This window comes from Python bivittatus, unplaced genomic scaffold (genome assembly GCF_059951505.1).
Source record: "Python bivittatus isolate LINGU-HERP-01145 unplaced genomic scaffold, Pbiv_v1 ctg000850_np1212, whole genome shotgun sequence".
Lineage (NCBI taxonomy): Eukaryota > Metazoa > Chordata > Lepidosauria > Squamata > Pythonidae > Python > Python bivittatus.
The window spans coordinates 22,640,736-22,663,528 of record NW_028277112.1 but is presented as its reverse complement, the minus strand read 5'-3'; the positions used below and the strand labels follow the sequence as shown (position 1 = coordinate 22,663,528).

The 22,793-nt window shown below is 36.0% G+C and overlaps 1 protein-coding gene across 1 annotated transcript in view; it reads right to left on the bottom strand.

Annotated features, from left to right (window-relative positions):
* LVRN (laeverin) overlaps positions 1-22,793 on the bottom strand; it is a 36,329-nt gene that overhangs the window by 1,085 nt on the left and 12,451 nt on the right. Inside the window, exons 5-19 of the mRNA XM_007437585.3 lie at positions 21,306-21,460; positions 18,141-18,251; positions 16,862-17,002; positions 16,522-16,587; positions 16,337-16,402; positions 13,861-14,021; positions 11,919-11,995; positions 11,036-11,175; positions 9,949-10,004; positions 7,123-7,276; positions 5,021-5,115; positions 3,525-3,632; positions 2,905-3,075; positions 1,764-1,901; positions 1,008-1,062 (exon numbers count right to left, since the gene is read on the bottom strand). Coding sequence (XP_007437647.1) covers positions 1,008-1,062; positions 1,764-1,901; positions 2,905-3,075; positions 3,525-3,632; positions 5,021-5,115; positions 7,123-7,276; positions 9,949-10,004; positions 11,036-11,175; positions 11,919-11,995; positions 13,861-14,021; positions 16,337-16,402; positions 16,522-16,587; positions 16,862-17,002; positions 18,141-18,251; positions 21,306-21,460 — 1,694 coding nt within the window. The remainder of the gene's footprint in view (positions 1-1,007; positions 1,063-1,763; positions 1,902-2,904; positions 3,076-3,524; positions 3,633-5,020; positions 5,116-7,122; positions 7,277-9,948; positions 10,005-11,035; positions 11,176-11,918; positions 11,996-13,860; positions 14,022-16,336; positions 16,403-16,521; positions 16,588-16,861; positions 17,003-18,140; positions 18,252-21,305; positions 21,461-22,793) is intronic.

The window sequence follows — 22,793 nt, the reverse complement described above, 5'->3', positions numbered from 1 at the left end:
GGAAGTGCAAATTGGATATCTGATCTACTGAAATTAATAAAAAATATGAAAGTGCTTTATAGTTAGTATAGTAGTAGACTGCGAGCTGAACAAGAGCCAAGAGTGTTATTGCTATTTGGGAATGGAATTCAGATCACAGGAAGTCATTGTTCCACTCTGTCCTGGTCAATTCCCACATCAAATACTGAGTCCTGTTCTGGACACTGCAGCCTAAAAAGAATATCAGTAAACTGTAACAAGTTCAGAGGAGGACTCCCAAGATAGTGAGGGGACTGGAAACCAAGTCCAATGAGGAATAATTAAGAGAACTGGGTAAGTTTAGCCTGAAAAAAAGCTGGGGCAGATAATGATAGAAGTCTTCAGGTACAGAGGAGGTAACTGACTTGTATGTTAGCCCAGAAGTCAGGACCACAACCGATAGGCTAAAGCTACAGGAAAGTAGATTCATGTAAGATAACCGAAGGAATTTCCTGACAGTAAGAGTTGTCAACCGTTGAAATAGCTTGCCTTATAAAATGGTATGTTTCCCTTCGCTGGAGGTCTTCAAACTGAAGCTTGGTAGCCATCTGTCCAAAATGCTTTAGCAGATCCTGCACTGAGCATAGGATTGCATTGTTGACCTCTAAGATTCCTTCAACCTCTAAGATGCTATGATTCTGTTTTATTTATTGATCATTAGATTTTTATCCCACCTTTATTTTGGGTCATACATATCCCAATTAAAATCACAAGAAACTATAAGTATGTACCCCATCTTGAGTTGACCCAAAATAAAGGTGGGTATGTGTGCATGTATGTATATATATAATTAATTGGTGTGTGTGTGTGTACACACACACACACACCAATTAAAATCACAAGAAACTGGCTCTCTCTTTTAGGGTGATATGACCCCCAGCATGCCATTCAAATGCTAAGTGCAGACTTTGGAATCAAAGTAATTGAGTTGTCCTGTTTCAAGGCAAATACTTTTTGGTTATTATGCTACATTTTCTTATTCCACTTACCATTTGCATTTCAATGGGAGTAGTGACAGTTGTCACGAGAGCTTGCAGTGTGGCCCTGTAACAGAGAGCATTGTTACTGTTTTTAAAGGAGAAATATTTTGAAAAGATGCTAGGTTTATGGTGCAATATTTTCACCTTTCAGTTTTCACTCAAACATACTCTGAAAGAATAAAACTGAACTGTTAAAACAGGTTGATTTAGAGTTATGTACTTTAGATGGACAGCCATATAAATTTTCCAAATAAATAAAACAAGTATAGAGAAATTTCACACTGTACTTAATCTGGTTCTCCTTCAACCCATTTGTTCCATGTAGCTTTAAGCAAATCTAGATTTCAGCTCATGGAACACTAATATGAGAAGAAAAGAGAGCAACAGCCTCAGTTTAGAACTGGATAAGTGGTTCAGGTTGCATAGAAAAGAGGTAGATAAAAAATACTTCCCAGCCTTCTGTGAGTTTACAGTCCCAGTATAAATGGATATATAGAATAATTTTTCTGGATTCAACCAGTGTTGCTACTTAATTATAACGTACCTTCTTCATATATATATATATTTTAAATTGCAGTGCACAATCTCATCTGAACAAATAAATAAATAAGGTAGGGAGAGCAGATACCCAAGTATGTTTTTTGTTGCTTAATGTTGATATCTAATTCTGTTGAACAAGGATACTGATAATATATAGTGGGATAAAATATTTCAGGACAAATATTCTCCCCCCACCCCAAAGAAATGGAACCCGACTGCCATTACCTAATGGGCAGATATGACCAACTTTCTGATGCAAATGTCCACGCTATCCAGAATCCAATCTCATTCCTGGCCACATTCCGAATTGCTTCCACCCCAATTGGCAGTGGATCTGTCTCATCGTTGAAGTAATGCAAGTATCTGCACAGATGTTTGTTCAAAATGAATCATATTCGTAATAAGAAATTTCATTTCTAAAATGCTGTTACATAAACAATTACGACTGGGACAAGTTAAGAATAATTGACAAGGGGTGGAAAAAAATCTACAAAGTTACCATTGTTATAGGAATTACAGATATAATTTGATAGCGTTACATTTGGAAGCTTCAGAGAAAGGGCTGTATTGCGTCTTGAAAAACAGTGCAAATCCACCAAAGCTTTGACGTATTCACATCATTAAAAAGCATTTTTTTTTTCATTTAAAAACATATAAACAACCACCACCACCACCCCCAATTACAGAAGGGAAACTGTAGACAGTTTCTATTAAAAGTGCAGGCAACTGAGGATATGCACTTGGATCTTTGTTTTAGAACTTTTAAAACTATAGTCAGATTTCTATTTAGTCAAACAGTGAGGTCCAGTTTTCTGTAATGAGGGCAATCAAAGGAATGGACAGAAGGATGCCTGGGTATGCATATACATATGTGCACGAGTGATTTCCATCTTGGTTTTAAAAATGTTTTGATTTACAGAAATTAGATTTTTGCCAATTTAAACATCTGAAATCAAATTCCTGAGGAATGCACCTAAAGGAGAATTTCCAAGGGGACGTAAACTAACTTTATCCAGAAAAGCTACGTTCCTTTCAAAGACATGAACAGAAGAATTTTAAAAATGGGTCTCCAGCCTTAAAGTACAACATTTTGTGTTGTTTTATGTTTTATCAAGGGAAAGGAATACTAACATAGACACCATTCAACTGTTAAGCAAATTATTAAACTATTTGTGCTTACAACTATTTGTACTTTTAAAAAAAAAAGAGGAATAAATAATTACAAGATCACAGACTTAAAGAAACACTAAGTCCATATCTAGCAAGAATTGAATGAACTATGTAACTTTTCTCATATCTGTTATTGCCTTTGGCTTGGCAAATCATGATTTATTTTTAAAATCAGTGAAAACATTAATTAAATCACCTTTGAAGTAACCATGGCACACGAGTGCAGCTCAGGGCAAAGAATATATTAGTTCTGTATGCACTTGCAGTCTCTTTCTGCTTAAAAATTTTCCATAAAAAATCCCATTCTTTGTCATCACCCCTCCAAACACCATAGCAACAAATAGTTGAGCTAAAACAAACAGGAACCCTGCAATTATAAATAAAACAACTTATTAATATAAAGAAATGAAACTGACCACTATGATCAATACAATCCTAAGTACAGAGTATTCTGTGTTTTCACAAGTACATGTTTTCACAGTTATTCCAATAGTGGTCATCTACCATAACCAATTAGAACCTTTTTACGCAAATAAATTTGCATTCATATGCATTATAATTTGCATTTTCTGTCCCTGTGGGGCGAAAGCGACAGAATCCCTAAATCATGCTATGATCTTTAGCTTCTATCTATATGGTACATTTAGGACTTCTTACTTCTGTCCCAAAGTTAACCTGTTTTGTTTTTCTTTTTCTTCTCTGTACATTTTGTGCTTATTTTTACAACAATTGTCTAGTTTTTATTCTGTTTTATAATATGCTTTGTGAAGAAACAGCACATTTTATAATAAAGATGAAATGATAAATCCCATTTACTCATGTTTGGAACTGTTCATCCATTTGTTGAAGAATTCAGAAGCTAGGTCTAAACAGTCACGGAGCCCAAACCAGCACGCTGTACTAAGAATTCCTTCTACGGCATGTCTCCAAAGAAAACAAAAATGAAAATACATAAAAATGAGAAAGAGAACTATATTAAACACAGTGCATTTCATCAAAGAATCAGTTCTGTTTAATGCATATTTGAAGTACCTGGGCTTGTTTGCAAAGACCTATTTGCAGTGAGGTGGAATTGATAAGTAAATATTTCTGCCTTTCATCATGATTTTGAACTTGAAAGCTACAGAATCCCTAAATCGTGCAATGATCTTTAGCTTCTATCTATATGGTGTATTTAGGACTTTTTACTTCTGTCCCAAAATTAACCTGTTTTGCTTTTCTTTTTCTTCTCTGTACATTTTGTGCTTATTTTTACAATAATTGTCTAGTTTTTATTCTGTTTTATAATATGCTTTGTGAAGAAAGAGCACATTTGTGCTCCTCATTAACTTTTTAATTTTTGCTATGATTATTGGATCAGATCTGGATCAACCAGATCCCATCTTGTTTTGTTCTGTAGTGTGTTTTTATTGCTTACTATACTGTGAGCCACCCAGAGTCAGTTTGGAGTTGGGTAGCATGTAAATTGAATGAAATAAATACAGTGATAAACACTGCTCATTTATATGGCTAATTCTACATTAATACAAACAAGGACCAATACAATAAAGGAGCACTTAATAAGGAAATAGAGTGAAAACGTTCAATCCCCGTAACATAATAGGACACTATTACACACAGTTGAATACACACACGCACATGCACACACGCAAACAATGCACCTTCCCTCTTTGCTCTGCCTGAACCTCTCTCCAACCATTAATTGGCAAACATAGTTTCCTGCCATTTTGACAAAAAGGAAATATAGCATATGTTTAGCATAGTTTAAAAAAATGAGGACATCTCTAAATCTTAAAGGAAAGGAAAGGAAAGGAAAGGAAAGGAAAGGAAAGGAAAGGAAAGGAAAGGAAAGGAAAGGAAAGGAAAGGAAAGGAAAGGAAAGGAAAGGAAAGGAAAGGCAAGGCAAGGACACCCAAAATCCAGGGAGGGATCCATAAATTCCTGATCCCACCTACATGTGTAACTCTCAACTTAAAAAAAAAAAGTGTAAGTCAGCCTCTGGCCATGAAAGAACTCTTAACCCCTGATCTATTGCAATGCTGTTCAATTTCCTTTTTAAAAGTAAGATTTTCCAGAGACTAAAAACATACTTGAAGACAATTTGATGACAACATTATATGGGTATTCTCTAAAAAATGAGAGAACAATGTGTAGATGTTCCACAGGAAATACTTAATGTGAATGAAATATATAAATTACATTTCTTTGAATATATTAATTGAAAGGTAATCTCACTGATACCAGTGGAATTCATTATTACTTTGTATTTAATAACAAGGTCATGGATATATTAAACATATTGAAGTTCTTACATGGTGAATGGGTTAATTTCCAATGCTTCAGTGCTCTCACGAAAAAGATGTGCATAGCGATGATACATTGGTGTTATTCGTGGTAATAAGTATTGCTTTGAAGAAAAGAAAAAGATATACAATTATTTTTTTAATTGGGAAAAAACATCGGTCCTTGAGGAAGACAAATCAAATCCTCAAAATACGCAAAGAACAACCTTTCTGAGACATTATGGTCAGTCCTATGAAACTTACTCCCTAACTATGGATTTGATATTTCTTATTATAAAGACACTCTTCCTACCCAATTCCTCTAAAACAAAAATAATTTCTAATTCTCCAAATGTTCCTCCATTTCCCTGTACATGAATTTGGGAGAATATGTCTATGCACTGGGGGGAATGGAGGTCGGGGGAAGCCACAATACTAAAATATGTTCCATAGGATCTTTTCCATAGAATGCCTACACTTTGCTTGAGGGGTCTAACATTCCTGACTAAAGCTTCAATTTCCAGGTCTGATATTAAATACGCCAATGTGCTTTGAGATGCAGAGACCAAACCAAGTGTTCTTGACTTCTACAACAACAATAAAAAAGGTATTTTTCATTTTTTAAAATATTCTATGTACATGTTTAAATTTTTCTGTCTGAATGTACAAACACTGTTCCAACAAAATTCATATTAGCAAAAATTGACATTTTTAAAGCTTTATAACAACTGTATTCCTGTATTAACTTCCATGATTTAAACAGTATTTCAAAATTAATATTTCAATTGTATGGTTCCATATTCAGATATCAGTCCTAATGATACCCATGCTGGCTAGGAATTCTCTGAATAATTCTCCCAATATATCTGGAAGGTGTCTAGTGAAGGAAATTTTGTCTATTGCTTCTGGTGGGTTTTTATTCCTTCAGTGCCATTAGAATCTTTTCAGTAAAGGTTACAGTGCTTGTCTTCCATTGGAACCATTGGTATATATGTAAATAACCATATACTTAGGGAAGGTTGATAAGAAGGTAATGGGGACTAGTTATAGAAGATACTAGATGTAGCAGTTTATTTAGATCCCTTCGAACCAGAATTCAGGTCCAGGCATGGAATAGATACAGCATTGGTTATTCTGGTAGACGACCTTGCTTGAGACCTGAATGACTGTGCCTGTCTTGGTCCCATCATATCTCTTGGCAGCATTCAATGCCTGTAAGGATATCTTTACAATGATTCTGTTTCTATGTGAATGGGCAGTTCTAGTCAGAAGTGGCTGAACCCTTGACTACAAGTGGCTGAGCCCTTGGCTAATCCAATATGGGATACCACAGCAAGGATCAGAGTGCTAATGGGGGAAAACCACTATTGCAGACTAACTCCTATTTTGGAGTTGCTCCACTAGTAGCCAGTAGATTTCCAGGCCCAACTCAAAGTATTATCTATGAGGCTGTATGTGGCATGGCACCTGATTTCATTAGGGACCACCTTATCCAAAATTATTCTGCCTGTTCTATGAGGTCATCTAGAGAGGATCTGCGTAAGGTCCCACCACCACAAGGTAAAAGGGGCATGGGCCAGAAAGCAGGCTTCTCTGTGGTTATTCCAACCTTAAGAATTGTACTGCCCCCAATGGTATATTTAGCCTATACAAAGCCTTTGCCTTTGGTATTCTAAAAGGCAGAAGACTTGATTTTGATACCTAAACCAATGGTGACTGTGAAGCCATTTTCTTTATCTAACCTGATTTTAGGGTTTGGTTATGTTGGCATGGTTTTAGGTTTTACTGCCCAGAATCATCTCAGTTGGTGGTATAAACAACAATATAATAAACAAATCAATAATTCTCAGTGGATCCACTCCAAAGTCTGGATATAACCAAGTTAGCCCACTTTACAGAATTAGAAGGAAACAAAAGATGAACACTGGAAGTAATCTGGAAATAAAACAAGTCACTACTTACTGAGTTTCCTTCCTTCCCTAGTGTGTGGAATATATTTAGATAGAATAAATGGGCATTTTGCAAAATGTTACAATCTAGTAATTGGATTTTCATCAAAAATGTACAGTCAGAAGCTGTGCATAATCCTGTCAGTTAAATAAAGAGTCAATTTCAGCATCCATTTCCATTACCTTTAAAACTGGATATAATTCAGAATCTCTCAGAAGAAAACCCCAGCTGTCAATGCCCAGTGCATGCAATACCATCTTCCACACTGTAGAATCATCTTCTTTTTCAAGGTATTTAGTTAAATACAATGGAGTCTCATACCCAGTGTAACTGGACCTATTTAAAAGAAATCATTACATATGAATCAGTGGAGGAAAGACAAAAAGACAATAATTATTTCTCACTAATCAAATAGTGTGGTTCTGAAATACGTTTCAATAAATCTCATTAAGAATATTCTTTTAGCTGAATGACATTTAAAATCCTATAGACAGTCCTATTAAAAATATTAATCAGGAACAATTATGGAATTGTGAAGTTTGTAAAACAGAATCCATGTGCATATACCTAAGGGCATATAAATAAGAACAATGACATGAAAGAAACGAAAACAAAAGCTGTTTGGGAGGAGTAATGTATCTTGGTTTGCTTTGGAAGGTATCAACATTTTCAAACATCTTGTAGTTCTAGTTTCTGAAAATTCAGTAATTAGCAGAGACTGTCGATCCTACTATAGCACAGGAGAGTTTTTAAATCTGGAAAAAGAGGACACTTATAAAGAAATGGTTGGAGCTTCAGCAATATTACCATCAACCAAAGAAATACAATTTGAGAAAAAAGGCCTTAAAACACACAAAGCTAACTTTCCATGCCATATCAACTGAAAGAAGCTGAAATGAACATTCCTTTTAGTCAATAAGGTGCAGTTGAAGAGTGGCATTAAAATATATCAAAACCTCTACCTGAGAACTGGTTTTTAAAAAGAGAGGAGTTGGAAAACTAAGAGGTCTGACATCTCCTTTTGGATTCTATCTTGTTCCTGTTCTACAAATTTTCTCAGTGCTTGCTATATTAGAAAACTTTCAGGTTGAATCAGATTATTGATCTGCAAAAATTAAGGTATACAAATATTTTGATGAGAACCTGGGGTTAAAGAAGCAGCATAGGGAACAAGGAAAAGAACAAAGGAAAAATACAGAAAATTCCAAAAATAAGACACCTGCTTGTAGTTTATAACATTCCTATTGACACAGTAATCTTTTGTAAATAAAATCATGTAAGAAACTCTGTGAAGCAACTTCCCAATTTAATTGACTGCACTCAACATCTGAATGCTACACAGACCACCACTTCATATATTGAAGATTGCATTGCATCTAAAATGGTTTAATCTGGCTTCAAAGCCATAGTGACACTATGGGTTCTTACAGAAGAAAATCTTATTATGCAATTTCCCTGTCCCATTCACAGAATTTACAGGTGTCCAGGTATCATTATCTACCACAGCCTTTCCCAGTTTGGGACATCCAGCATAAAAACCCATTAATCAGGAAAAAATAGGAAAGGAGCACAATATATTTTATTAGCACCAGGACTTTTCCATCTGGAAATACCCCTTAGCTTCATCTTTAATATGCTTCTGTGGCAGTAGCCAGATGGAAGAAAGTACTGGCAGAATTCAGCTGCATTGGTCAGCAAGATATACTCACAGTTCAAAAGCTTATGAATGGTGAGGACTTGAGCTGGAAGCATGACCAGGAAGCAGGTTGAGGACGGAGAAGGCAGGTAGACTGGGGTCAGAGCTGGAGCAGAAAAAGGGCAGGACCAAGAAACAGGCTAGAGGCAGGATAGAAAGTACATATTTGGAATCCAGGTTCAAAAATGCCAGTGAGAATGATTGGCAGGAGAGGCATGTGCATGACCAAGGCTGTAGTCTTTAAGTACTTTTCATAGAGAGTCCTAAATTAGATTTACATCTGAGTATAGATACTTAGGACTGCGTTACACAGCATCAACTTCACACAGGCTAAAGAGTAAAGCTACTGAATTATGAGGGACTTATTTATTTATAAACAACCTAAAACGTATGGTAAACAGGTTTATTGGAGTGACCAGGCGAGAGGCCATTTATTATGAGAAGCATGAACCAAAGTGGCCAACCCATTGCGCTTGGTCACTCTTTCTGACGCCCAAGGAACTGTGGCAGTTCTGTCCACTTTTCCCTGATGCTCGTGATCTCTTGTCAACTACATGCTGGGGAACAGGTTGTTGCTCCTGCAACCTGACTATTTATAGTGAAGAAACTGTACTGTGAGCAGAATAGCTGGTGAAGGGACCATAATAAACCCTCCTTGCTTCCAACAACCATGTTCAATATTTCTATTTCCTCTCTCCTGTGCATTCCTAACGTCTATGCAAGAATGGCTTCGTGAATAAATGGTGTGTTGTAGCCCTACACATCATCCTTCTCTCACTTGTGTTGCTTCTAAATATTTCTGTGGAACCAATGTTGTTGCCCAAAGAATGTCCACCTTTCCTGTGCACAGATGCAATCTCCTAAGTAAAGTAGTGAGGGAGAAATTACAGGCTATGGAAGTGAGTTCACATTACCATGCACCCCATCTGTTCATGGATTCACACTGGTTCAGGGACTAAGCTAAGGGAAAGGAGATGGATTAAGAGGATCTTCCATAGTGCTGAGTTCACGAGTCACCAAGGCTAGGAAAGGTATTTCAAAGTGTTAGGGACATTGCAATGTATACTAGAGATACATTAGTTTTAAATCCATGCCTATTTCTTTCCTCAACTCTTGCTGATTAATCCAGTTGATCAAAGGATCCAGGGAATGTGGTGCATTGTGCTACCTGCACTTCCAACTCAAAGATGGTACAAGAAGAAAGTGTAGAGAAAAAAGATATCAGATTTTTTAAAAGAAAAGGAATCAAATGCAGAATGAATGCAGAACTCAATTATAAATGTAATAAAATCTACTACAGTGCATAGCTTACCAACTCAATTGAAAGGCATCTGCCATTAACTGTAATCTGCTGACAGAAGGAATAGCCTGCAAAAGGTATCCATATATTTAGTTTATTTAAAACAACTATCTTCAAGTATCTACAGTAGTTCAAAGTATCTGCAATACTTCATCAGACTCCTAAAAACTTTCATTATACTGATCTGCAATTATTCAAGATGAATGTGAAGAAATATATGACAGGTTCCTTATCCAGAACTGTAATATTGCTACTCATTCACAAATATCTCCAAAACCTTAACAATAGATGGAATTTCTAAATTACATACATGCACAAAGAATGTGGGCTACCTAGCTTCTCCCTTTCTCATTCCTTTAAGATAAACATGCCCAGACTGCTGAGACCTTGACATGCCTGATGCTGGAAGCATATAATTAAAACAGATTAGTTAAACCCATCAATGTATTTGTGTGTTTTTTCCTACTGATTCATTTCTCTGTTTCCTTCCTATCATAGGCATGTAGGAAGCCAAATCCAAAGTTATATAAGACAATATACTCGTTTCATTCATGTCCTCAATCCCTAAAATTATTTTCAATTATCTTTATCACTGAAATCCTTTTGAATTTCCCTTTCACTTAAGACATTTTAGAAAAGAGTATATTCTTTATTGCATTTTAGAATATGGACCAAAAATATTGGCTCCTTTTGCATGGGAATGGAGACTAAGAGTAAACTGGATGCCTTAAGCCTTCTAAATGCTTGTGCTTTCCTTTGACTCCTAATATTCCCAGCCACTCCAAAAATTAGCCCTGGCCTCATCAACTTTGGGAATGTGACACTCTCCATGGTGGCAAATCCTGTTGTTGCCCTTGAACTAAGAGAAATTGAGCAACCTTGGTTTAATAATTCCTGTCTCCAGAAGATGCCACCCAGATACTTTGGAGCATCCTTTCCTAAGAAGAATTAGCTGAGTGGAGATGGCTGAGAATAATTCTCAGCCTTCATCATGGAGGAAAATCATGATCCAAAGTGCCTTGAGAAAATACTGCACTGTAGAATAACATCATCATTCTTATAGTAATCATCTACACAATTATCATAAAAACTATCATACCTTTGGGTCACCTTCAAGCACTTTGGCCAATCTTCTCCAATACTTTTGATCATAGTTGATTCTATAGTAAGCACTCATGTTCACATTTAAAATAATCCAATCATGTTCTGAATCTGATATCTTCATTTCAGGAAATATTTCTGTAAGCACATGAAAGGAAGAAAACTTAGCATGAATTTTTAATAGTGTCCTTCTGAAAACCTACATGTGCTCATGATGACATGTTGCATAATTTCTAATGTAAGATAAAGAAGCCAATATACCTAGTGCAGCTTACCACATTGCCCACACATGTATAATTCTCGAAGCCTTAACAATGATCTTTTTTCATAGTCATATCACACTGAAACATTTGGACACAATTTAGGGCACTGAAGTTGTTTTCTATCTTTTGAAAGATGTAAAAGAAAGAACAGTGTGAGGAAGCTGGAGTGATTGCAGTGCTCACTTTCACTGTTTTCCTTTTCCTAGCCTAGGGTGATAGTATAGGCTTTGGTAAGAAACTTCTTGGCTGTACTGAGACCATAAGACAGAGATTCACTATATTTGTCCTCAACTAAGCTGATACTCTTTTAAAGTGCCTTCCTAACCACCAATTTAATCCTCTTCTCAGCTGCTTTCTGCTCTCTTTTCCACTAGCATTCTCCAATGGTTTTTTCCACATTTGACTCAACCTAACTCTTGTTGCCATTCTATAACATGCCCTCATTCCCCCCCACCATCACCACCACCAATTATTCTGTTAAAGGAATCTATATGAAAAGCAGAGGAAATTACAATAATTCATAATTGATACTTTGGATATAATTTGCTTCTTTCAAATGTTTAGAATCATATATTGCAGACAGTAAAGACTTTCTTAAATTCAAGAAAACATACTTACTACTACGTTTATCAAGCCATACTAAAGGTTGTAAGGTTCCATTTCTTATCCAAGAAATAGGAATAATCCATGTGTTACTTAATAGAAATAAAATGGATAATTAATTCATGAACCTGGGTAAAAATACCATTCAAATGCTATTACATAAATTTAGAAAACAGTTCTGAGAAAAAAACTCTATCTCAGCTTTTTTCTTGAAAATTTCATAGTTAAAATGTGCAGTGCAAATTCTGTTTACACCCAAAAGGGGCATAACTTAGGCTCCACTGTGCAACTGTGAGCTGGAACTTTTGTGTGTGCTTGAATTCCATGGATTTCACCTGAATATAAGCATAGGACTTTCTTGCCTCTAGTAGGGTAATGCCTATAAGTGTATGAGAAACCTTCGCTTTCTATATCTGACTACTAGGAATCCACAACGATGCTCATGGATTGCATAAAGTTCCATTTTCTAAGCCGTACTCCTTGTATGGAAATAAATAGTGTAGAATCAAACAGAACCTGTTTTCATGCAACAGATATATCCCAAAGATAAGCAAGTGCTATTTTGTACTTCTCTTTTTCAGTTGAGTACATGCTGCATTCTAAATGGCACAGCTGAGGTACATTTATTAATGCCAGCTTTTTCCAGGTTTCAGTCTATCAATATAAGCTGCTTTCTATTTCAATGTGTGTGTTTGTTAAGATGTGCTTTACATCTATCTAGAAAATTAGAAGGCTTCTTTTGCAATTCCCTTAGGGCCATCTAGCATAGTCAGTGACTGATATCTGATTACATTCTCATATAAATATCTACACATTCAATAAGAGCCTCTGAAAATGAAGACTGCAGTAGAAATAAGCATTCAGGAACATGGGCTGACTGCTGAAGGATATTTCATCCACTATTTTCTAAAACTCACATTTCATTTATCCAAAGAATCATTTTGTGTGTCCCTTTAAACAATGGCTAAAATATATAAGGGAAGGACCTGCAGTTGACTATGCCAATGTTTTTGAAATTTTCTGAATGATTTCTAAACTTGCTATTATGTTCTGCTACTTCCCAGTTATAACCTCTTTAACTTTATCGGTTGATGATAGTATATACAATTTATGTATTCCTTCCTGCCCTACACCCAAACATCAGGACAAATGGTATTGTAGATAGTATTAGCCTCAGATTATGTTTTTGCTCTCACCTCATTGTTTATTCCTAACTCACACTCCCTCTAATAACTCTTAATACAAATGAAAATGTAATGAATCAGCTCAGTTTGGATGGTTCTCCAAATTATGGTTTGAAAAATCAAAAATCAGCTGAATAGCCAAGTATCCCACATTCCTGCTCAGATGCAGTTTAAGTTTCATTTTGGCATTTGCAAATGATGTCTGAGAAACACAGATTTCCACAACTTCAGAGGGTAAGCACAAATCATAGTTTGCAGATTTAGAAGCCATAGAAAATTATAAACTGTGCGCATACAGAAGATAATTTGTACTGACTGGGAAAGTGTGCTAGCTAAACTTATTTCTATCATTGAAAACCTGCACATCAGATCTTTAAAAAATCCATGCTAAACATATTATCATCAGTATTTACATATAGTTTACCAGACAGTTCTGACTGGATTTGGTACTTTTGACTATTGGATCCTTCCTAAGGATCTAGAATAGTTAATATGTACACACATACACACACAAAGACAAACACACACTGTTCCAAGTAATGCAACCTTTTGTAATTGATGAGTTGAGATTCAATCCACTCCTACTGTGTCCAAGTGCTTTTCCAGATCTTTTGGAATGGCACCAAGCACATCAACTACTGTTTGCACCACTTTTTTTACACATCCATTCAATCTCTATTGAAGTATTTATATTGTTGTTGTTGCTATTATTTTTTATTATTATTATTATTATTATTATTATTATTATTATTATTATTTAAAAAACCACATACATTGAGTTGTGTTCTCCTTTTTCAGCAAAAAATGGCTCCTGGCTAATATTGCCAGTGGAAAAATTTACTGTCAGGAGTGGAAAGCCCTTCTGGCAGGTCCAAGAGTCCATTATCATTTTTACTGGTGCTGGCAGCTGGAAATCTTTTTGCTCATCTATTACCTTCCAAAAAATATTCAGGATTAGAACATAGTTTTTAGTTTTATTTTAAATATATATGTATAGAAACATAATGCATTTCAAGTAACATGAATCACTAATATCCCAGCATTTCTGAGATCAGATGCACACTGCTGATCACTTTTCATCAACCATGTCCCTTGCAGTATGCTTACATAGAAAGCACCCCTTAAGCAGGAATCCTCTCAGGCATGGCAGAGACTCAGACTTTGTGTAGAAGATCAACCATCACACAAGATACTGATGGAGAACTGATAAATTTCTAAGCTCCAAGCCAGAAGACCAACTCTTTGATCTTCAAAAAAGGGGCATAATCTTTGTAGGGTAGTCTAAATCAGCTCAATATATTATCTGAGGATATTAGATTACTGGAACTATCCAAGGTACTGAAATTCCATTGTGACTCAGCCTCCTGTCTTGCTTAATAAAGAACCAAGCTCTATGTTCATTGTAATGCATAGTTACAAGGGCACATTCTTCATTTGGTACCAGTCAAATGGAGTGTTTACTTTTATTAGGATTGCAGCACAGAAGGGGATATTTAAGAGCCAATGTGATGCAGGCAATTAGATGCTTCAGTATGACCAGGGAAACTCAGGTTAAGCTCTATCCTCAGCTTCAGAAACTCATTGGGTGACATAGCACCATCTCATCCACCCAGGCTACAATACAGGGTTGATGTGAGGACAAGACTGGGAGAAGGATTCTGCATATGACACTGAGTTCCTTGAGGAAAAGGAGGATACAAATCTGATAAATATGAATAAACTAATGGGAAGTTTTTGTAAGCCAATTTAAATTACCCTGTGTTTAACCTGTGTTTCTGATGAAGGTTGTTCCACCTAGTAGTCAGTATAAAAAAACACTCTTATAGTTACTAACTACTAATCAAAAAACAAGAATTAATCTAATGATAAACCACTCTCAGACACTGTACTCACACTGTAGGTTTTCACTCATTGCTGAGCAGGACAAAGGTACATTTATGCTCTATGAAGTATTTTAACTCTTCCATATTACAATATTATACAGCTTACCAAAACTTTGCATCTCCCTGTCTATTTCACACAAGAAATCTTAGAAAAATAGTTAGGATCTCTGTGGGTATCAATAAGCTTAACGATAGACATTCATGTTGTTATTCACATCCAGTACAATATAAACACTCCAAGTACTAATATGTGCAAAAAGCTAAGGCTGGGAGAGCAATAAATGGGCAAAGTCAGTATAGTTTGCTAAAGTCACCATATTAATATGACAATGAAGACATTGCACTGCCCATGATAAGGAGAAATTATTATCAGAGGAACACTAAACTCATTGACAGAGGACAGACATGCGTTCCTTACTCTTACAAAAGTGACAATTTAAAAATCAGGCTAAATGAAAATTGGAATTTGTGCAATCTGAGAAGCAGTACAGAAAAGCCAGAGAAAACTGAGCTTGAAAGAACATTCTTCCAAAACTCAGCTGGGAGTTAGAAGACGAAGAAATGGCTAAGGAGAAGAACCAGAAATTTGTGCTTTCTACAAAGTCTTGCTACAATCTTCCATAATCTCTCCCTCCGTCTCTCTCTTTTTTTTAATAGAAAGAGGGCCTGGATGATGAGATTGTCGTTAATGAGTTGATGTCTGCTGTAAGGTGTCTTGGATTCACAACTTTCCTCTGTGGAACTAAACTCCTCCTTTACCTTATACCCTGATAGAACTAGCTTCCCCAGATATTTAATGAGGCCAATTGAGGTTTTAATTTTCTCTAATACTATTTTTTTTTTCCCTAGCCATGTTAGGTAGCAAAATTTATCTATCTACTATTTTCAGGTATATGGAAGTAGTAGCTGGTATCTGGCACAAATGAGCAATTTCCTTCCTACAGGTATTGATATCCTCCTTTATCTTTAGCTGCCACAGGATTGGTATGTACTTCATACATTGTTTCCAGTGCAACTTTGCTTTCTGGCTGGAGGTACACGACTGGCTGCAGAAGGTGGGGATTAAACCAAAGACAAATAAATGTATTGAGATGTCTGCCAAATATGTTTTAAATTAGCTATACTTTAATTGCCACATTAAAAAGACCATGAATAACAACATGTCCAGGCAAAGGCCAGATCTGAAACCAAGGTGCTCAAGGTGGAGAATGTGACAATTGATGATGCTGACTTTAGAGAACAGAGTGACAGAGTGATAGAGCAGCCATGTCCAATGGTCATCACTACAGTTTAAATCCCCTTTATTTACAGCCAACGATTCCCAAATCATTAAGAGTCTAGCAAATGCATTGTAAATTTTAATCACCTTTTGAATGTGATTCCACAGATCATCTTGGATGGCATTGGAAAAGGAAAATGCGCTCAGATATGACTGCAGTAAAAGAAGAACATAATTAGTAAATTTAAACTGACAAGTCATTTCAAAAATAAAAAAGTTACCCTTGGTTAGTTTTTAAAATTGTAATGTAATGTAATGTTCTCTAAACTTACATTCAGTGCTTTCATAAATAATCTTTCAGTCATAAAGTTGGAAAGCATCCAGATGATAGAAGCCCCCTAAAATAAACACAGACAAAAAAGATGAATAAACTTTATGTAATTCAAGATGGATACTTACATTACATTCAAAATATTTTAAATATACACACTGAATGAAAATGGTAGGTATTATAATCAGAACTATGTCACTTTCATGCAGATTATGAGATCTTGTAACATACAGAGAATAAATTATTTTTCTCATGTGCTGCAAACAATAATTCTTTCATGATATCTACAGTATTTATGAATCATATATGAAATATTCTTTTACAATAATATAGTGATTTACCTTATGGTAAGTTACTGTATTGAACAGTTCTATTAATGAGTCTGTTTGACGGGTTTCATCTGTGTCTGATACAGATAGATTTAATTCTTGATTTTCTTTAGCCAACATAGGTAGCACAACCTGCTTGCTAAAGTGGTTATCCTGCAAATAACCATAAAATGTCATTGTTTACTCATTCAAACCCAAATTTAGAATAACTTTAATAAGTAAAATTCATAGACCCGTTCAGTTCTCCCTGCTCTCTTGTTTAAAATCTTTAGTCTTGTTCATATCAAACTCAGGGGAACTTGCTGAAAATCTATACAGAACATAAGCATGAATGTTAATTCTATCTATCTCAATCAATCAAGTTATTCGCTGAACATGTTATACCATCTAGTGAAGCCTTCATAATCACCTCTGATAGACAAGAAGCATAAACTAGTTCTAAGCTGGTTTACAGCACTTAATAAACAGCAGTGGGTTTCTGCAGTCAGAGTACTGTTTGTGTGGTTTAAGACATCACTAAAGTTGCAGAAGAATGAACAAGGCACCATGATTGCCAATTGTTTAATAAGAAACCAGTTACTGAACTTGATACAAAAGTGCAACTGCAAATTGGTAAAATTTACAAAATAGGTTAGGCATAGTACCAGTACCAGTACCATAATACCACCACCATAGTACGGGTACCATTGTATCAGGCTGCAGGTAAGAACTCACATGACAGTAGCAACTCAGCAATGACAGAGGCAGGGAGAAGGTTGTGACATAGTTACAGAAACCTAAAGTTGGAAAGAAGCTAGTCCAATCCCCTGTTCAGTGCAGATTTGACTACAATACTTCTAACAGATGATCAGCTAGCTTCTGTCTGAAAACCTCCAATGAAAAAGAATTCACCATTTCATATAATAGTAAAGAAGGTGGATTGAATACAGAGATCTCTCCAAGGCCTAGCACCACCATTAACTAATTTCATTAACTTAAAAGCACTTAAAAGTACAGGTAGTGCCCGGGTTAAGAACACTCGGTTTACAGATGACCCATAGTTAAGAACAGAGCCTGTTGTAGCAAAATTTGAGTTAAATCCACAACGATTCAAGTTAAATCCACAATGGTTCAAGCTGATTACCCAATACTACTTATACAGTATTGTACAATAATACTGTTCCAGCTTACATGCAAATTCAGCTTAAGGACAGACCTTGGAAATGGAACTCATTCTTAAACTGGGGACTACCTGTAAAGCCAGAGTTTGAATAAAAGATACACAGAAAATGTTGGTTTAATTCACACCTACCAGTGGGATATGTTCAATGTAGTCTAGACCCAGATATTCAAGGTAAGTTGCAAATCCCTCATTAAGCCATATGTCGTTCCACCAATCCATGGTAACTAGGTTTCCAAACCACTTAAAATAGGAAGGGAAGGGGAGAATCTTTAAATGCATTCTTTTAACTGCTGTTCTCATCCATCTGGCAAGAAAGCAGTTCACGACTCTACTTAACAGGCACATCTTGTCACAAATGAGTGGTACAATAGCTACAAGTTGGTAGAAGTTTTAGAAAGTACAACATTAAAGATACCACAAAGATTAAAATAGGAAATTAAAGAAAAAGAAGTTTTTATTACATAATGAAATGCAATAATGAAGTATGGGGAAGTTAGCAGCACCCAAGGAATTAATCCTGTATCTAGTTTTATCCTGTATCTACTTTGTTTAATCTGGAAGAAATGGAAGTCATTGTTCTGGTTTTTGTCTTTTTTTAAAAATCTAATTATATTATGTATAATACAGTGGTACCTCGGGTTACGAACGCCTCTGCTAACGAACTTTTCGGGTTACGACCAGCTCCGGCCGCAAAAATTTACCTCGGTTTGCGAACTCCGCCTCGGGTTACGAACCGGATCTGCAGCCATTTTCCCTCCCGTGACACAGTCCGTGGCCATTTTCCCGCCCCTGACACGTGGTCCGCGGCCACTTTCTGCCCCTGACACGTGGTCCGCGGCCATTTTCCGCCTGACACATGGTCCGTGGCCATTTTCCACTCCTGACACGTGGTCCGCAGCCATTTTTCCACCCCTGACACGTGGTCCGCGGCCATTTTTCCGCCCCTGACACGTGGTCGTAGGGAGGGGGACTCTCCCTCCAAGCAATAGCCGCCTCCCTGTCCTCCACGCCAGAACAGATTAACGGTAATTACATTGAACCTTATGGGGAAATTTCCTTCGGGTTGCAACCAATTTGGGGTGCAACCAGAGTCACGGAACGAATTAAGTTCGTAAACCGAGGTTCCACTGTAAGTGGTAATAGTACTAGCTATAAGTCTAGCTCCTAGACTTATGATTTTATTTAATAAATCTATTAACTTGGTACTCATCCAAGAATATTTAGATACTGATGGACATTTTATTACTATTTGTTTAAGGATACTTAATTTCCATACGGTAATGGTTCATTTCTATGGTCCCACAAAAAACAGTCCTCATCTATTTCATCAATGTCTTGCAAAACTGTATACTATATGTTTTGATTATGCAATTTTCAGTGGTGATCTTAATCTTGTTATGGATTTTCATCTGAACAAAATACTCTACCTAAAAAGTGTATTTATAATAAAATTGGAAAGTGCTGCAAGCTTATATGCAAAAATTTAATCTGATAGACATTTGGCACAGATATTGTCCTACTATCAGGGAGTATGTGTAATTTTTATGCTGAGCAGGTTGAATTTTCTCTGAAGAGATTACATTTAAAGTATTGGGAATTAGATTAATAAGTTGAATAACCAGCACCTAGATAAGCAGGAAAAACCACCAAATAAACAATCAGGGAAGAAACAATACTCTATTTAAGGAACTATCATGGAAGAAACCACATTCCAACCAAGTCTAGCAGGACAAGTTGTTATAGATAAGCAATTAGCAAACTCTCCCGTGCACTGATATTACCTAGGCTGGTAACAAAAGCAAGTTTGGACAGCCTCCTACTTTGCCTCAGCAAGGCCAGTCAGGTCTAAACAACAACAGTGATGCCCTTCTAAGTAGCTCATGAACTCAAAGGGATCCAAATCCATAGTATAAGAACCCTTTGTGGAATGTATACAAAAAATATCTCCTTACAGTTTCCACAGATCTTTCAGGTAAAGTCAAGATAGCTAAGCCAGTTTAAAATGTATTTATAGACATGGGCCAAGTAAGAGTTCTATAGAATCTTATTTCATTATGATAACACTGGAACATTATTTACCATCTCAAATATTTATATTATATATACCTAAGAAGTTAGGTACCTCCATGAAAGATAAGTCATGACGGTTATATAAAACTTTGCAGGCAAAACTCATCTAAAATCCAGATTCTAGGAAAGAATAATATGAGAACTTCTAGATCATCTAGCTATCCAGATATTCCTCACTGTGAATTTCCCCATATACTTTGCTGCCCATGACTGGAAACTAAATATTGGATTAGGTGGACATGATCTGGAATAATACTTAGTTTCATTTTTACTAGAGCTAAAAAAAACAAGTATGTTGCCAAACCATCAGTAGCTATCAATATGATCTCTATGACCATAGCTTTTTTTTTAACCAGAATCATATTAGTAAACAATGCTTGCTATAGCTTCTTAATAAAGTTGGGATGAAGAAGTCACAAGAGAAACAGGGATCCTCTCTCTTAATGTAAACAGTCCTTCCACCCTTCCACCAGCACAAATTGTTGCCTGCATGCCACAGAATATATCTAAGCGTTTCACCAGAAAGCAAAAATATGTTTGTTTTAATCTACCACATTGAAATGATCTTTTCTAGGGAACAATAAAAAATGTCAACATTATCCATAAATCTCACTGAAAATACCGGACTATTTGGTGTATCTATGTCCAGACATAATACATTTTAGTAGTTTTATTAATTCTGTGCAATAACAATCCTTTTAGAGGTATTTTTTTTAACTCTTCACTGATAACCAGGTTTCTTACTTGCTATTATTTCAATTTTGTATTCTTGCTTTGAATGTTAATATTATGTTTATTTCTATTTGGCCTTTCGCGTAATATAGTTCGAACCTTGATTGTATGTCACATAAAAATAATTTATTATAAGACTATTAATACAGCAAATACTTTTAAAACTAGCTATAAACATTGAAATTGCTTCTCTCATTTAAGGAGAATCCTTCTCTCCTTCACAAATAATGTTTTTTCCTGATTAATGTTTAAGATGCTTGATCAGCATTCCCCAATCTGATACTTTCTAGATGTGTTGGGCTGCAATTCCCAGAATGCCTAGCTAACATGACTTAATATATCTAGATGGTGCCATGCTGCAGAAGGATTAATTAGTATGCCCATACTTGATTTTCACAGTAAATTGCATCTATTAAATGATAATTAATTAGAACGCATCAATTTTATTGTAATGATAAATAAAAGTTTGGTACAGGACATTTTATGGCATACCTGGTGTGCTATCTCATGGGTAACAATTTGGCAAATCTGCATTTTCTTTGAACTATATTTATCTTCTGGATTATACAGTAAGGATGTTTCATGGAAAATCATTAGTCCCCAGTTTTCCATTGCACCAGCATCTATATTAGGTACTGCAACCAAATCTAAAGGAATTTGAATAGAAAAAGAGTCACTCTAACAATTTCATTCTCAACATGATTACATAAACCCTTTTTACATGCTGCATATTTCTCAAGACTTTCAGGATTGACAGTATCATCCTGCCTTTCATATAATTTAGCCAATTTCTAGTTCAAATACATTTATTTTATTATCTCTGGCAAGATTCACATATTGTGCTAAGTCAGTATTTGTTTGCTAAATCATAAAGCAAGGTTTATAAACCACAGTGGTTAGATCCACACATAGTTCTAAGTCAAAACCAAACCAATCACATTAAGATTTGGCACAATATATGGACCCAGTATCTGTATTCCTTTTACACAGGGAAAATAGGAAGATGTCTTACATATATTCACACAAGAGCCTGAGATTATTGATTCTATCAGCAGCTTTTCATGGTTTCAACCAAGAACCTCCCCAGCCCTTTTCAGAGATGACAAAGATTCAACCTGGGACCTTCTAAACACAAACCATATACTGTACTCTACATCTGATAATAGGGCATTATTCATATATAATGATCTAAAAAGAGCCCGGATGGATGGACACAAGGTCTACCGAGTTCAGAATCTTCTTTCTGTAGTAATCCAGGCAGTAAATCTATGGGAAGGAATGCAAAGCTGGTATTTTGGATAGGGAAGGAATTAGCAAGCCATTAAGGGGTGACTTTCAGAAAAGATGACAATCCTGAGAAAGGAAAGTGTAAAAAAGACACTAAAAATAAACCTGCCTTGATTTTTTTTCATATAAAAGGGGACAAACTTGGGCAGGCTTTCAAACTTCTGCTACTCTATCTAACTACATTCCTGGACTCCTGTGACACCTGTTTCTTGACTTAGCCTACCTCAAAGGGCTGACATTATAAGTAGTATATAAACATCTGCAGGAAGCTACATGTAATGTTAGGTACAAGTCTGATAGTTGTTAGCATGGGCTTTCCCCAGCCCCCTAAGGACATCGACATTAGGAATCCTGGGAAATTTGGCATTTTATTTATTTATTTACTTATTTATTTTACAGTAGTTATAACCCAACCCCAAAGAGTCTGGGCAGCTTACAGCATCAAACAAAAACAAAACAAAATATTCCCTTAATAATAAATAGCTAAATCCAGAACAGTATAAAAAAACAAACAAATCCCCAAATAAAACCTAAGACAGGTATCCCCATTCAGTCAGCTGGAACCAAAATGCATTGAAACGTAATAGTAGCTGTGGCAAGGTGGGAGCTTCATGTACATCTGGGGGACAGTACTCCTAAGATGGGGGCTATTACAGGAAGGCCTGATACCTCACTCCCATCTTTCAGTAGGGC